The sequence below is a fragment of the Lissotriton vulgaris genome, chromosome 4_1 (genome assembly GCF_964263255.1).
Source record: "Lissotriton vulgaris chromosome 4_1, aLisVul1.2, whole genome shotgun sequence".
In the NCBI taxonomy this organism is placed as follows: domain Eukaryota; kingdom Metazoa; phylum Chordata; class Amphibia; order Caudata; family Salamandridae; genus Lissotriton; species Lissotriton vulgaris.
The window spans coordinates 2,024,020,419-2,024,036,275 of record NC_141691.1 but is presented as its reverse complement, the minus strand read 5'-3'; the positions used below and the strand labels follow the sequence as shown (position 1 = coordinate 2,024,036,275).

The window sequence follows — 15,857 nt, the reverse complement described above, 5'->3', positions numbered from 1 at the left end:
AACGCTACCATCCAGTCTCCTGGGTCCAGGGCAGCCAGGACCTGAGCCAAAGTGAGCATCTTGAACTTCTCCGTCCGGAGGAAGCCGTTGACGTTCCGCAGATCCAAGATAGGGCGTAGGCCCCCTTTGCCCTTCTTGGGTACCAGAAAGTAGTGGGAGTAACAGCCATGTCCTACTTCTGGCCCAGGAACGCGCTCGATGGCCCTCTTGGCCAAGAGGGCCGAAACCTCCTCTTGCAGAAGTTGCAAGTGATCCCCCGACACACGGTGGTATTGAGGTGGCATGGATGGAGGGGAAGACTCGAAGGGGAGGGAGAAACCCCTTCGGACAATTTGCAGCACCCACCTGTCCGAAGTGACTGTATGCCAGTGGGAGAGGTGATGGCGAACCCTGCCTCCCACAGGCGTCACATGGGCCTGAAAACTCGGACTAGGAAGGTTTTGAGGCGGGGGCTGCTGAGGGAGGTGTGGACTGGCCTCGCCGCTGGCCCCGACCACCGCCACGGCGGTTCCCACGGCCGCCACCGCGTTGCTGAACATTCTGCGGCGCGTGGCTGACGGTCCGTGGTGGGGCGCCCCTTCCGTGGCCACGAAAGGAGCGAAAGGCACCCGATTGCTGGCGTGGGGCCGTAAGGCCCAAGGACTTGGCCGTGGCCCTAGAGTCCTTGAAACGTTCCAGCGCATGGTCTGCCTTGTCGCCGAAGAGGCGACGGCCATCAAACGGCATGTCCAGGAGGGTGGCCTGGACATCGGCCGAGAAGTTGGCGGACCTCAACCAGGCGTGGCGTCGAACCGCCACCGTCGTTGCCATCGCCCTGCCCAGTGAGTCCGTGGTATCCAGCCCACACCGGATAGAAAAACGTGCCGCATCTCGGCCGTCCGCAAGGGTTTGGCTGAGTTTAGCCCTGACCTCCTCAGGGCATTGTGGCAGCACCTCCGCAACCGTGTCCCACAGAGTGTGGGTGTAGCGGCCCAAGAGACAGTTGGTGTTCACTGACCGGAGCCCTAGGCTCACAGACGAGAAGACCTTCTTCCCGAACTGCTCATATCTCTTGGATTCCCTGTCGGGCGGGGCCGACGGGAATGCGGTCTGGGAGTTGGAGGCCTGGATGACCAGGCTCTCGGGGGTGGGGTGGGTGGACAAAAAGCAAGGGTCGCCCGGTGCCGGGCGGTAGCGTCTGGCCACGTTCCTATCCACAGGGGGGCCTGTGGCGGGCTTGGACCAAGTGCCCAGAAGAACGTCACACAAGGCCTCGTTGAACGGCAGGAGGGGCTCCGCGGAGCCGGACTGCTGTTTGAGGACCTCAGTGAGGAGATTAGTCCTCACGGCCGCGACGGGGAGCTCAAGGTTTAGGGCCTTAGCTGCCTTCGTCAACACTACACTGTAAGCAGAACCCGCCTCCGAAGCCACAGTCGGGGGCGACGTAAATCCAGTGTCTGGCGAGGTGTCAATACCACTGGCCTCCCCAAGCTCATATGTCCAGTCCTGATGAGACTGGCAATCACGTGCCAGAGGGTCCTCGGACCCCTCCCATTGCTCCTCGTCACCCGGCTCCTGGAGACCAGGATTAACAGCCAGGGCCTCCTCGCGGAGATAGAACTCTCCGAAGGCCGACGGAATCGGCGCCCAGCGGCGCCCCTCCGACACCTGAGTAGGACCGTAGGAAGCATTGGGGTCGGCAACCACTTCGGCTGCCGGGGACGACACCTGAAGGGACGTCGCCGGCGAGGTCGTAGGGTCGACCGGCGAGGTCCCGGATCCGGAGCCGGATCCAGCGAGGTCGCGCGGCGCCGGGACCGAAGTCGCCAGCGGCGCCGGGGCCGAAGCACCCGACGTCGTCGGGGCCGAAGCGCCCGACCCGGAAGGACCTCCAGACGGAGCCGATCGGCCCGAAGGCGCCACGGGAACCGACTGAGGAGGGAGGGCCCTCATGGCCATGAGGTACCTCTCGACCTCCTCCTGCGATGCGCCGTGCCCAGGGACCCGAAGGTGTGGGGCAGGCGGCGACGCTTGCGACTCCCGCGGAGCCGCGTGGGCGGTGTCGCCCGAATCCCCGGTCGCATCGTGCGAGCGACGGGGCGGGTCGGAGGATCGATGGTGTCGCTCCGACCTCTCATGCCTCTTACCTGAGGACTTGGAACCAGACGATCGGTGTCCACTCCCGGAACGTCGATGACTCCGACCTCGCGACCTGTCCCTCGACCTCCCGTGGGACCGGGACCGGGACCTGGAGCGGCGCGGGGCCGACTGCCTCAGCTCGAGACGCTTGCGGGACCGCTCCCGCCTAGCCTTCGACGTCAGGGCCCGGCAGTCGGAGCAGGTTCGATCGTCGTGGTCGAGGCCTAAGCACTTCAGGCACCGGCGATGGGGGTCCGTGACCGACATGAGTCGGCCGCACTACGAGCAAGGCTTGAACCCGGGCATCCCTGGCACCGATAGTCGAGAATCGACTAACTAGAGGATCAAAAAGATCAAAAAAGTTTTCAGTCAAAAAGTGACTGGGGGTAGAGCTTCTTCCGGATCTGCGCTAGCTGGCGCGGAAAAAAGAAGAACTGACGTCAGCGCGCATGGGCGCCGTCTATATACTCCGATGACGTCATCCCGGCGCTCACGACGCCGACGACGGACGCGGAGCCGCAGACGACGCCTACCAGCGCGCAGGGGTATTGCTACGCAAAAATTTCCGGATCCAGTCTGACGCCTGGGGATATTCTAAGGTAAGGAATCTATCACTAACGTGTCTCTTTCAGATAAACCGTTAGCGTCGACGACGCGGAAAAAAGGGAACTGATGTCATCACGCCGGCGTGGGCCTATTGTAGGCGTCGTGACGTCAGCGGAGTCGCGTGCGATGTCTTGTCTCTATGACGTCCGAGTCCACGTTGGCGCGAGGCTACAAAAGAATTTCCGAATGTTGCTGACGCAAGGGGATATTCACTAGGTGAGGAATCCACACAGCAGATGTATCTATCAGAAATATCAAGGTCAAGGGTGGGCCAGGAAACTCGACAAAATTAGATTGGAAAGACTGTTAAATTATAAGAAGGAGCTTAACTATACATTTCTACCTAAGATTTTTATGAATATGCTCCATACAACAGGGGAAATTATATCATGTAGTAGCTAGTTTGTATTGTAATCTGATTATCATCAGACTTTGGCATACTTTAGCTGAAAAGTTGATGAGGGATAGTCTTACCGTAAATCCAGCTAACACAGTATTAAAAAATGATGCTCCTCATTGACCATTTGGTTGTTTTCTCAGTGTTTGTGAGACCAAAACTAATACAATGTATTGTAAAATATGAATAAAGAATTATATAAATGAATTTTGCAGTAGCTGCATGGGGCCTAGTAGAAGTGCAGCATTCAAGAATAATGTCCAACTACAACCCATCCCAAAAGCCATACTGCTCACTAGACAAGTGTTAGACATGGCACCTTGGCGTTGGTCTCAATTCCATTTTTTGCTGTTTCCTCATTTGTTTTTGCTGGTTATAGATGCTTTGGGCACTGTACCACTGCTGTACAAGTGCCACAGTGCAAGTGCTCCCTATGTTAAATTAATGTATGGATTAGTGATTCCATGGTTGGTTGGTTTGGTTTACTTGTCAGATCCTAGTATAGTGCACTGAGTGTGCCCGGGGCTTGTAAACCAAATGCTGCTGGGGGGCTTGCAGCACTGGTTGTGCCACCCACATAAGCACCCGGTAAAAGTGTGTATAAGGTCTGCCATTGCAGAGCCTGTGGGCAGTCTGGTGCTGCCATGTTGACTGGGCAAGTGCACCCACTTGCCAGTCCCTAAACCTTCCCTTTTCTGCATATTATTCACCCCAATTGTAGGCCCAAGAGCAGGGTGCATTGTAGGTGAAAGGTAGGGCAAGCCTGATGTGTGTGGTATGTCCTAATAGTGAATTACAGCCATTTTCGTTTTTCACTATTGCAAGGCTACCTGTTCCCCATAGGCCAGAATGGGCAGATTGATTTTTACATTTTATAATCCTAACTGACTCAGGGAACAAGTTAGAAATTTGAGTTTAGTATGCCTGAACTCAAAATGATAAAATAAATCTTTGAGTGAAGTTGGTTTTAACATTCTGTGTTTGAAAATACCACTTTTAGAAAGTAGGTATTTTCTTGTCTAACTATCTTAACCTGCCTCTGCTAGGTTGTGTATTCCTAGTCTGGAGTTTGAGTGACAGGGGCTGGGGGATTCCTGGAGACATGGTGAGTCAGCACAGGGCTGAATAGAGAGATATGCATGTAGATGGGTGGGAGAAGGTGCACCTGGGACCTGAATAGGGCTGTGCCTTCCCTCCACAATGCTGGCACCACCTCCTGTGGTGCGTCTGATGTCCCTGACCTTCACTGTGAAAGGAAAGATGGAGTCATGTCAACAGAAAGCTCCAGGACTGACCAGAACTGGTTTGGACTAGGCAAAGGCCTCTCTACCTTCAGAGAACAAAGAGAAACTGTGTATAAAAAGGGGGACCCAGACCCTAGAATTTTAGATCACTTTTGGGAAACAAGAAGAAACCTTTGCGAGGTGAGGAACCAGAGAAACTGAGGAGAGACTATCCCAAAGCGTAAGTGCTGCTTGGGTGATTGATTGGCCAGCAGTGGTTGCCTGACTGCCAAAGAAAGGATAGAGGAGCTTTGTGTGTACTTTCATCAACTTGTGAAGGATCTCCAAGGGCTTGAGATAGAGCTTGCCTCCTGCTGAAGTCTCAGGGACAACAGACTTCACCCACCAGCTCCCCAAGAATTTTTGGGAAGTGCCTGCAGTTGTGTTGGACTTTCTGAGGTGTTGCGTGTTGCAAGCAGCTGGAAGCGCAACTCCCAAAGAAGAGGCGTGTCGTCGCCACAGCCGCTGTCGTCGCATCGCCGGAGAAGAGGATTGATGTTGCATCAGACGCCTCCACATCAATGGAGAAGTGTTTCACCACCGCTGCAGCTGTTGCATCATTGTGGAAGCGCCTCACATCGCCGGAGAAGAGGATTGACGTTGCACCAGACGCCGCCGCATCACCAGGAAACGTGCCACAGAGTCTGTTGCGGTTCAGAAGAATCCGGCCGTCGGGCGTGCTCGCATCATGTCGCATTCAAGAGAAGATGCCATTTTCGTTCATTGCACTGGATCTTCAACGCATCACCTTCCCTGCAACACTTTTGTTATATAGCGTTACGCATCCAAAGGTACATTGAACTCAAAGGGTCACATTTTGCATCTTAAGAGAACTAAGCTATTTTTACCCTTTTTAAGTACAGTATTGTGGATTTTTGTCGTTTGTGGTCTTGTGTTAAGTCTATATAAAAATACCTATTTTTATACTACAACTTGTTTGGTGTCCATCTGTAGTGTTGCCCCTGGTTTACTGTATGTGTTCACAAAATGCTTTACACACTGCCTCTGAGATAAGCCTGCCTGTTTCTGCTAAGCTACCAAGGGGGTGAGCATGAGATATTTTATGAGTGTATCCCCTTACCCCGACTAGACACAAGGGTTCCTATTTGTCAAAGGTTCCTACCTCTGGCAACTCGAGACCCCCAAATCTAACAACAAGGGTATAGGCTGAGAGCACTGGCAAGATCAACAAGCAGTTAGAAAGCGAGAAAGGGTGTAAGCATAGAGTTTTAGGCTCAAGTCAGTTACTTTTTTCATGTTTTATTCCTGCAATGAAATCAACAGTAACAATTTAAATATAAATGACCCCCTTAACTTGATGCATATTGCTCCATGCATGCTGCCCAATAAGAAATTCAAGCAATTATTAAAAAAGGAGTACTGTACTAACGTGCTGCTTGGGGAGCGCCATGATCTGAGGAGAGAAAACAAGGTGAAAGCCATGACTGTGTATCTCATAAAATATATCCATATAATAAGATTTCCTTTAATGTTTGCTCTAATACCAGTTTGAAAAACAAGACATGTTTCCTACAGTACATCAAGTGATTTCTAGCAGAGAACTGAATATATGGGGTAATAAAGGGCTTGTGCTGCATAAATAAGGAATAGTTTCTTACCTGCAACTCAGTTCTCTTGGAGTAGAATTGCCATTATAGTAATAGGAAAACAATAGTCCCGCCCACGTGTGGGGACCCCTCCAGCACTTCTTCAATATATATCTTCTTAAGTGTAGACTTTCGCCTTTCTTCAGAAAGGCCTGCAAAGACACTTAAGAAAGAGACAGGTTATGCAGCCTATATACATAGGCTACAATGGCTGAATTCTTCATCATGACGACAAAAAAGGGCCTGATCACAGTATTTTTGTATAATTTCAAGATATGTTAGCAAACCGCATAAATCTCCCTCACAAACCCTTTTTTATGATAGAGATGACAGAGAGCAGGACAGTGCAGCCTCAAAGGCTGTCTTCAAAAGGTTAAAAATGGGGCTTGGCTGAGATGGCATGCAAGTAGGCTGCTTCTCTCTAGTCTTTTTGTCCCCACTGCGGTCTGTGGCTTATTCCAGCACAGTGGGGGCCCTTGTAGGATCAGCGAGCAGAACCTGGGTGTGTCCCAGCAGAAAGAGTCAGAGCGGGGGAGGTAGTCTCCTCCCGTCTGAGGTAGCTGGAGGTGATTGGATGAGGTGATAATGACAGAGGCCTGCACAGCAAGATGAGAGCCAAGAATGCTGACCTGCGATGCAGCACTCGTGACAGAGACTGCGTACTATTAATCGGCTTTCCTTGCCCAGTGGAGCAAATAACTAGAGACCGGCAGGACCAGCTTTGAGTGAGCCTGCTGCAGGGGTGAATCTTGGCCTTGATTGGGGCTGCTGCCCTGGCCTACCCCACGAAAGCAGGCTGGATAATTAAGGGTGGGTGGTCCAAATGGAGGTCGGAGCTGCCCCGTGACGGCAGCTGTGGAAGGAAGTGAAGAGCGAGGAGCAGACCGGGGTCCCTGAGTGGGACACCAGCAAGGAGAGTCCCTGAGAGGCTATGAGATTTGCTGCGGAGGCCAGACATCAGAGATACTTGAGGTGTGGGAGGGATCTGCCGGGAGTGGTGGAGCCGCACTAGGCAGCTAGTGAGGAGAGCCTAAACACAGAGGGACTGTGCGAGCAGAGGCTCCTGAAGTTTGTGAAGCCTGTGTGGCAGCACTTTGAGACAGCCGGAGGCCTCATGGCCTTGATTGCCGCCTCCACCCCCAAGAGGTGAGCTGAAGGTGTTCCCCGTTGGAGCTGAAGGGCTGGGGGACGGGGTCCGCTGGTCATAATCATATGCGAGGGAAAACAGACTGGGTCCAGTGCTGGATGCAGCGACCCTTTCCTACTCTTCTGAAGATTGCTTGGGGCAGTGCAGAGGCCCCTGGTTTGGTAGCATGATAGATACTTCTGGTGACCTGATAGCAGAGGTCTGGTGCTGATCTAGGCGAGAGTCTTCTCGCTGTCTGAGGAACCCAGCCCTGAAGTGAGGCCTTGCCCTGAGAATGTCTGTGGGTTTGGTCCCTCCGACTGCAGCATCTGCTCTGACTGGGACCTGGGGTGCCCTGAAACAGTGGATATTGTAGAGGGCCCGCTTTCTCAAAACCGCCTGAAGGAGCAGAGGATCCTCAGAGTGGATGGATCCAGTGGAGCAGGAGAAGTGATAGTGGATTCCCCACTCCAGCGCCACAAAAGAAAATGTGTGGGTCTTGAGGATATTGAACGCAGGCTAGGGGCCTGGGAGTCCCAACACAACCGGAGTATAAGGCCAACCCCCAGCACTGTAGTCTAGGATATCCACTTTTGGGGGATGGACAGCAACTCTTAGGTGAAGCGACTGATGGATCGGAGGGTTCACCTTGGGCAATGACGTTGGGTAGCTTGAAAATGAATCGCTTCCTCAAGGACATGCTGACTAAGCCCCACGGCGCTTCAGCCGGAGATCGGCAGACAACGCCTAGCATAAGCCAGCTGCAGGACGTGGAGGGGAGTAAGGAGCCTGTCACCTGATATTTCCTGAAGGCACTGTTCTCCTCCTTATGTGAAGACCTACAGGCCATCAGAGGACAGCTCTCCAGTGACATCAAGGAGATTGGGGGTGATGTGGACTCCATCGAGGAGAGGGCCTCAGAAATTGAGGATAAGGAACATTCTTGGGATGAGGAAGTGAAACATCTGCAGTAGGAGGTGATACGCTTGTGGGAACAACAGATTGACTTACAGGCCCACATGTAGGACCTGGAGAACCACTCTAGGCACAACAACTTTTGGATCAAGGGTCTGTCATCCTCTGCAGAGGATACTGATCATGATCTCCATCTGAGGAAACTTTTTTCTCTTTACCTGGAAGCCTCACCAGACCTAGAGATAAATATTGACTGAGTGCATCAGCCCCACTTGTGGACATTCTGACCTGCCTTCATGATTTTCAACTAAAAGAAAAGATTTTGCAAAAGGACTATGTTTCCCAGGGCACACGCTGATGCTTTACCAAGACTTGGCTATGATAACCCTACAGAAAAGACAGGACTTCTACCCTGCTCCTCCCATCTGCGGAACAACGGGTATCACATATTCATTGAGCTACCATTTTCACCTCATTTTCTGCCTTGAGGGCAAGATGTACCAGCTTAGCTCTATGGAAGAGACATTCCAGATACTCAGAATAGAAGGTTCCTCTGCTGGGACCCATGATCTGGATCTGGAGGGATCGTCCTCCCGCAGATGCTCACAGCGACCAAGGCGTCATCAGGCTCCTGGGACTGGAAAACCTGACCCAGCACAATTTCGCTAGAGTCATTGCCTGGGGACCAGCGAATAAGGACAAGGCCTGACCTCGCAGGGCATGTCAATTGCTGTTTACCGAGGCATAGGCATGGCGAATAGCGGGTACGTGGATAGGCAGGGACTGAGGGCCAAAACATGTAAACTTGTTTCCATTGTCTAGGCACTTGTGATCTTGCTCTGCCAGTCCTTGACTTGATCTGGTTACTTTTACATTTATGCATTTAATTAAGTTTGGTTTTGTTTTGGATCAGTACTCAAATTTGACAAGGGACGACCTAGATACACTCACATAGGGACTGGGAGGTTGTAGGGGAGAGCATGGGCTCCCACCACAGATGCACACAGCACAGCACTGCTCTTCTAAATATTAGATATAAGTTAACCCCTTCGCTGCTAGGCCTTTTCCCCCTCTGTGCTAGGCCTATTTTTGGCTGTTTGGGGTAGTGTGCGCGTAGGCCCCCGTAACTTTTTGACCACATAAAGTATCCATGCCAAATTTGCGTCCTTTTCTTCCAACATCATGGAAATTCTAAAGGTATCCACGGTTTGTGGATTTCCCTGGAGGGCTCCCGGAAATTAGCCAAAATATAGCAACATTTTGTTTTTTTTGGGAAAAATAGGAAAAATGGGCTGCAAATGAAAGTGTTTGGGTTTTCCCCAGCACTTTATCAGAAAAAGGTTTTTGGGTCTGAAATCACCATTTTCCCAGCTTTTAGAGAATGACAGACGTTTGTCAGAAAACCAACATTTCCTACACAGTTTTTGCATTTTTCTGGGACATAGCCTATTTTTGCTATTTTTTGTGCTTTCAACCTCCTTCCAGTTAATGTGTAGGCATAGTGCTCACGACAGGAAATGGCTCAAAACCCAACGTGAACACACCACATTTTCACAATGAAAATGTACCTTTTTGCTGCGAAGTTTCTAGCTGTAGTTTTTTAACACTAGCTCTGTCGGCACCTAGAGAAACCTAGCAAACCTATACATTTCTGAAAACTAAACACCCAGGGGAATCCAGGATGGGGGGACTTGACTGCCTCCCACCAGGTTCTGTTAGCCAGAATCCCTTGCAAACCTAAACATTTTTTTTTTAAAACACACATTTTCCCCATATTTCTGTGGTGGAAAGTTCTGGAATATGCGTGGATCCACACATTTACACCCACCCCGTGTTCCCGAAAGTCTTCCAAGAAAAATGGTACCTCTCTTGTGTGGGTCGGCCTAGTGCCCGCGACAGGAAACTGCAAAACGCAACGTGGACACACCTCAATTTTGCAGTGAAAAATGACCCTTTTTTGGCAAAGTGCCTAGATGTAGTTTTTGAACCATAGCTCTGCCGGTATTTAGGAAAACCTAGCAAACCTATACATTTTTGAGTACTAGACATCAGGGGAATCCAGGATCGGGTGACTTAGCTGCCTCCCACCAGGTTCTGTTACCCAGAATCCCTGGCAAAGCTAAATAATTGTAAAAAAAAACCCACATTTTCCCCACATTTCAGTGGTGGACAGTTCTGGAAACCTGAATGGATCCAAACATGCCCCTCGAGTATTGATAATTATCATAGTTTATAATGGTGATGCCCATTTGTCCAACACTAAAATAAGACACCATCCTCACTGTCCACCGACTCTGGACGTCTGTTCTTTTCTTAAAATCCATACATTTCCACCCACCCGTGTTCCCCAAAGTCTTCCAAGAAAAATGGTACCTCACTTGTGTGGGTCGGTCTAGTGACCGCGACAGGAAACTGCAAAACGCAACGAGGACACACCTCAATTTCGCAGTGAAAAGGACCCTTTTTTGGCAAAGTGCCTAGCTGTAGTTTTTGAACCATAGCTCTGCTGGCACTTAGGGAAACATAGCAAACCTATACATTTTTAAAAACTAGACACCCAGGGGAATTTAGGATCCAGTGACTTCGCTGCCTCCCACCAGGTTCTTTTATCCAGAATCCCTTGCAACTTAACAAATGGTAAAAAAAAAGATTTTCCTCATATTTCTGTGGTGGAAAGTTCAGGAATCTGCATAGATCCACATTTTTCCACCCACCCCGCGTTCCCCAAAGTCTTCCAAGAAAAATGGTATCTCACTTGTGTGGGTCGGTCTAGTGCCTGCGACAGGAAACAGCACAAAAGGCAACGTGGTCACACCTCAATTTCACCGTGAAAAATTACCCTTTTTTGGCAAAGTGCCTAGCTGTAGTTTTTGAACCCTAGCTCTGCCGGCACCTTGGGAAACCTAGCAAACCTCTATATTTTTAAAAACTAGACACCCAGTGGAATCCAGGATGGTGTGACTTGACTGCCTCCCACCAGGTTCTGTTACCCAGAATCCCTTGCAAACCTAAACAATTGTAAAAAAAAACGCAAAGTGCCTAGCTGTAGTTTGTGAACCCTAGTTCTGCCGGCACCTAGGGAAACCTACCAAACCCACACATTTCTGTAAAGTAGACACCCGGAGCCTTCCAGGGAGGCATGGCTTGCGTGAATCCCCCAACCTTTCCTCGCCCAGAATCCCCTGCAAAACTCAATTTTAGCTGAAAAAATCACTTCTCTCAGACATTTTTGTGTGTGAAAGTGTGGCATCACTAGACACCTGTGGGCTTCCAGGGAGGTATGGCTTGCGTGGATCCCCTAATGTTTTCTTACCCAGATTCCCCTGCAAACATCAATTGTAGCTGAAAAAACACTTTTTTCACACATTTATGTGTGGGAAAGTGTGGCATCACCGGGCTCACACAAATGTCCTACCAACCAGCATTCCCCCAGGGCTCCTGATAAAAATGGTGCTTCACTTGTGTGAGAGGCCTAAGTACCCTACGACAGGGAAGGGCCCAAAACAGTTTTTTGATAGGCAATGTTGATGTTGCCTCAAAACGTTTTGAGTCAGAAGGCTGTCATTTTGCGGGGAATGGGGTGTGGGCATGGGCATGCCCATTTTAGGCAGCCCCACCCTAATTCAGATTTGCCCCAAAGTAACCCTGGCGTCTAGTGGGTGTTTTACCCCCCGGCGGGGTAGATTGGGGGCACGCACCAGATTGGGGGCCTGCACCAGAGGGATTTCCAGGGAGATGTTTCATGACCAGCTGGACTCGTCATGAGCACATGACCACTGTGTGCCATGACGAGTCCAGCTCATCATGAGCATCAAAGGGGTTAAGGTCCTTTCGCTGACCATGAAGGGCCTCAATAACCCAATCAAATGCTGAGCAATACAGTCATACCTAGAGCACTCAGGGGCGAACAAACAAGTTACTTACCTTCGGTAACAATATATCTGTGAGAAACATAGATTAGTTATGGATTCCTCACCTTAGAATTACCCCCAGGCGTCAGACTGGCTCTGTAGAATTTTCATTCAGAAGCACTCCTGCGCGTCGGGCGACTCCGCATTCATTGTTGGTGTCATGATCACCGGAATGAAGTTTCGGTATTTACCCTGCGTGCTGACTTCAGTTCTTTACACAACATTCCACACCAGAAGCACATAGCCATGCAAGACACAGACCACTGGTGCACAAAACTAGGGCCCTGTAGGGCAATCCCTTGCCCTAGAAGCCGGTTCGCAGAACGGGGAGGATGGGTGGGGCGGTGAGGAATCCATAACTAATCTATGACTCTTACAGATATATCGTTACCAAAGGTAAGTAACTTGTTCATCTGAAAGAGACAATTAGTTATGGATTCCTCAATAGATACCCAGCAATACCAACCCTGGAGGTGGGTCTGCAAACTAAGTTCCAGAAAGTTCTGGAGAACTGAATGGCCAAAGAAACCGTCTCTCCGGACTTGGCTGTCAAGGCAGTAGTGTTTGGTAAACATGGGCAATGAATCCTGCGTAGATGCCTTTCAGATGTCATGAAGGGGGATTCCACATTCCCAAAGCAGTAGTAGCTGCCTTGCCCTGGTGGAATGGGCACGCAAGCCCACTGGAGGTTCTTTTTTCGCTAAGGAGTAGCAGATTTTTATGCAAAGAACGACCCATTGAGAGATGGTTCGTTTTTGCACGGCCCTACCTTTCTTGGCACCGTCATAGCCAACAAAGAGCTGGTCTTCCACCTGGAATAGGTTTGTGCGACCCTTGACCCTGTCCTCAGGTAGGTCGCTCCCCACGCCGCACAGCACCACCTGTGTGTCACTGCCCACTGCTGCCACCTGCTTTTGGTTCAAGGCTGCTCTTGGCCGTAAGCTCCTGTACTCGCCCTGCTCCTTTTTCCCTTGCTAGCCCTGCCGGGCTCTGCAGCCAGCCTTTGTTTTGTTTTGCTGTGTTCTCACCTCGTTTCTGACTTTTTTGCACTTTTTGTACTTTTCCCCATTACTGTGCCCTTGTTTTGCCTCTGTACCCCCGTCCTCTCTACCCTCCATTTTTTCAACCGCTGCGTCCCCAGCGTCCCTGCCCCCTGTTCGCCCATTCGCCTCCCACCTCCCCTCATATGGCAGCAGCTGCGCAGTGAGGAGAGCGGCCCTTGACTCTGTCCTGAGGTAGGTCGCTGCCCATGTTGCACAGCACCACCTGTATGTCGCTGCCTGCTGCTGCCACCAGCTATTGGTTCGAGGCTGCCCTTGGCCGTAAGCTCCTGCACTCGCTCTGCCCTTTTTTCCCTCGTTAGCCCTGCAGAGGTGTCCTGCCTGCCTTTGTTTTGTTTAGCTGTGTTCTTACCTCTTTCTGTCTTTTTTGCACTTTTTGTACTTTTTCTACAATACTGTGCCGTCGTTTTGCCACTGTATTCCCTGCCCGCTCTACCCTCCGTTTTTCCTGCCACTGTATCCCCTGCAGCCCGCTCCGCTGTTCGCCCATTCGCCTCCCGCTCCCGCCTCCCAGCTGCTCCTCTCTCCCACCTCCACTAATATGGCAGCTGCTGCGTAGCGAGGAGAGCGACCCTGTACTCAGGGAGGTCCCTCCCCACGCCGCACAGCACCATCTGTGTGTCGTTACCCGCTGCTGCCACCTGCTGTTGGTTCGAGGCTGCCCTTGGCCGTAAGCTCCTGCACTGGCTCTGCCCCTTTTTCCCTTGCTTGCCCTGCCGGGCTGTGCTGCCTGCCTTTGTTTTCTTTTGCTGTCGTCTCACCCCGTTTCTGTCTTTTTTGCACTTTTTGTACTTTTTACCCATTACTGTGCCCTTGTTTTGCCTCTGTACCCCCACCTGCTCTACCCTCCATTTTTCCCACCGATGTGTCCCTGCCCCCTGTTCGCCCATTTGCCTCCCTGCTCCCACCTCCCAGCCGCTCCTCCCTCCCACCTCCCCTCATATGGCGACCTAAGGCAAGCCTGTCGGCACTATCCGAGGCTGGATCGCGCCCAGCGCCAGAACCCCTGGCCCCGGCGAATGCCACGTTGCCCACCTCCGCTATGACTCCAGCACCCTCCACACACTCAACGCCGGACGATCAAGCACCTGCTGCCTGGCTGCCTGAAGCGCACCCTAGGACCCTTCTCCTGCCGGAAATGCAGCTTCATGAGCATCCAGCCTGCCAACCCACAGACCAGGAAAGAAACCAACTACCTCAGATGCACTCTTCTCAACACCTGCTCCGCCCGCAAACACGCTGTTGAACTCTGGGACCTACTCGACTCAATCTCCCCAAACATCTCCTTCCTGACTCTGACCTGGCTGAACCCCTCCTCAGCAACCGACATCGCCATAGCCCTCCCGGCAGGCTACAAGATCATCTGCAGCGACATCACCAATGAAGTAGATGGAGGATCACCATCGTCCACAGGAACACTCTCAGAGTCTCGACCAACACCGACGACACCCTCAGCACTGGCGAACACCTGCACTTCCAGATCCACACCGACCCCAACACCACCCTCAGAGGAACCCTCCTCTTCAGACCCCCGAACCCTGACCACAGTTCAGCGACTCCATCGCCGACTTTGTCAGCAGACATGCCCTCGCCTCCACGGACTACATCCTCCTTGGGTACCTGAACTTCCACCTCGAGAACATTGACAACACCAACTCCACCACCCTGATCGACAACCTCTCCAACCTTGGACTCAGACAACTCGTCACAACACCCACCCGCTTCGCCGGCCACATGCTTGACCCCATCTTCTCCGAAAGCCCCCATGTCACCTTCAACAACACCACCGAACTCCACTGGACCGACCATCGCTGTATCCACTTCACCTTTCGGAAACGCACAATGCATCACCACACCCAACAGATGCCTCGCCGCTGCTGGAGCAAAGTCACCAAAGACCAGCTATCCACCACCCGCGTCCAGAGCCTACCCACCGACCCCACTAACCCTGACTTTGCCGCCTGCAACCCTAGACAGTAGATCGATGACTGCGCCAAAACACTCTCCCTGCTCAAGAAACCCTCCAACAGCCACACCAGCAAGAAAGCCAGCTGGTTCAATGAAGCCCTCCAGGCCTCCAAGCAAAGCTGCTGAAAGCTAAAGCAGAACTGACACCATGAACGAACACTGGACAGCTACGCAGCCCACAAGGATGCCACACACAGACACCATCCCTTCATCAGATTCGCCAAAAAGGACTCCTTCAAAGACCGCCCAGACAACAACGCACACAACAGCAAAGAGCTCCTAAACATCGTGAAAGAACTCTCCAACACCAATGACATCCCACCTTTGTAAGATCTCTGCGACTCGCCTCCTTCTTCCATCGCAAGATCACAGACATCCAGGACAGCTTCATCGCCACGACCGCCCAACAACTACAGAAACCTCCGCCCCATGACCACCAGCCGCACCAACCACCTGCTCTCCTGGACCAACATAAACGACTGCAACACCATCAAGACCATGAACACCGTCCACTCCGGTTCTCCATCAGACCCTTGCCCGCACCACATCTTCAACAAAGCCATCACTGCCATTGCACCCTATCTCCGGAAGGTCCTCTATATTTCCTTCAGGACAGCTACCTTCCCGGAGAGCTGGAAGCATGCCAAGATCAAAGCCCTACTCAAGAAACCCAAAGCAGACCTCAAAGATCTCAAGAACTCCCGGCCCATCTCCCTGCTCCCGTTCCCGTCGAAGGTCATTGAAAAGGCCATTACCAAACAACTGACCTGCTACCTCAAGGAAAACAACAACCTGGACCCATCCCAGTCCAGATTCTGCAGCAACCACAGCACCGAAACTGCCCTCATCGCTGCCCCGATGACAT

At 51.7% G+C, this 15,857-nt stretch overlaps 1 protein-coding gene across 1 annotated transcript in view; it reads right to left on the bottom strand.

The window, feature by feature from the left end:
* Positions 1–15,857, bottom strand: part of LOC147724906 (uncharacterized) — a 1,184,129-nt gene that overhangs the window by 165,711 nt on the left and 1,002,561 nt on the right. The window contains exon 15 of the mRNA XM_086918126.1: positions 5,795–5,818. Coding sequence (XP_086774252.1) covers positions 5,795–5,818 — 24 coding nt within the window. The remainder of the gene's footprint in view (positions 1–5,794; positions 5,819–15,857) is intronic.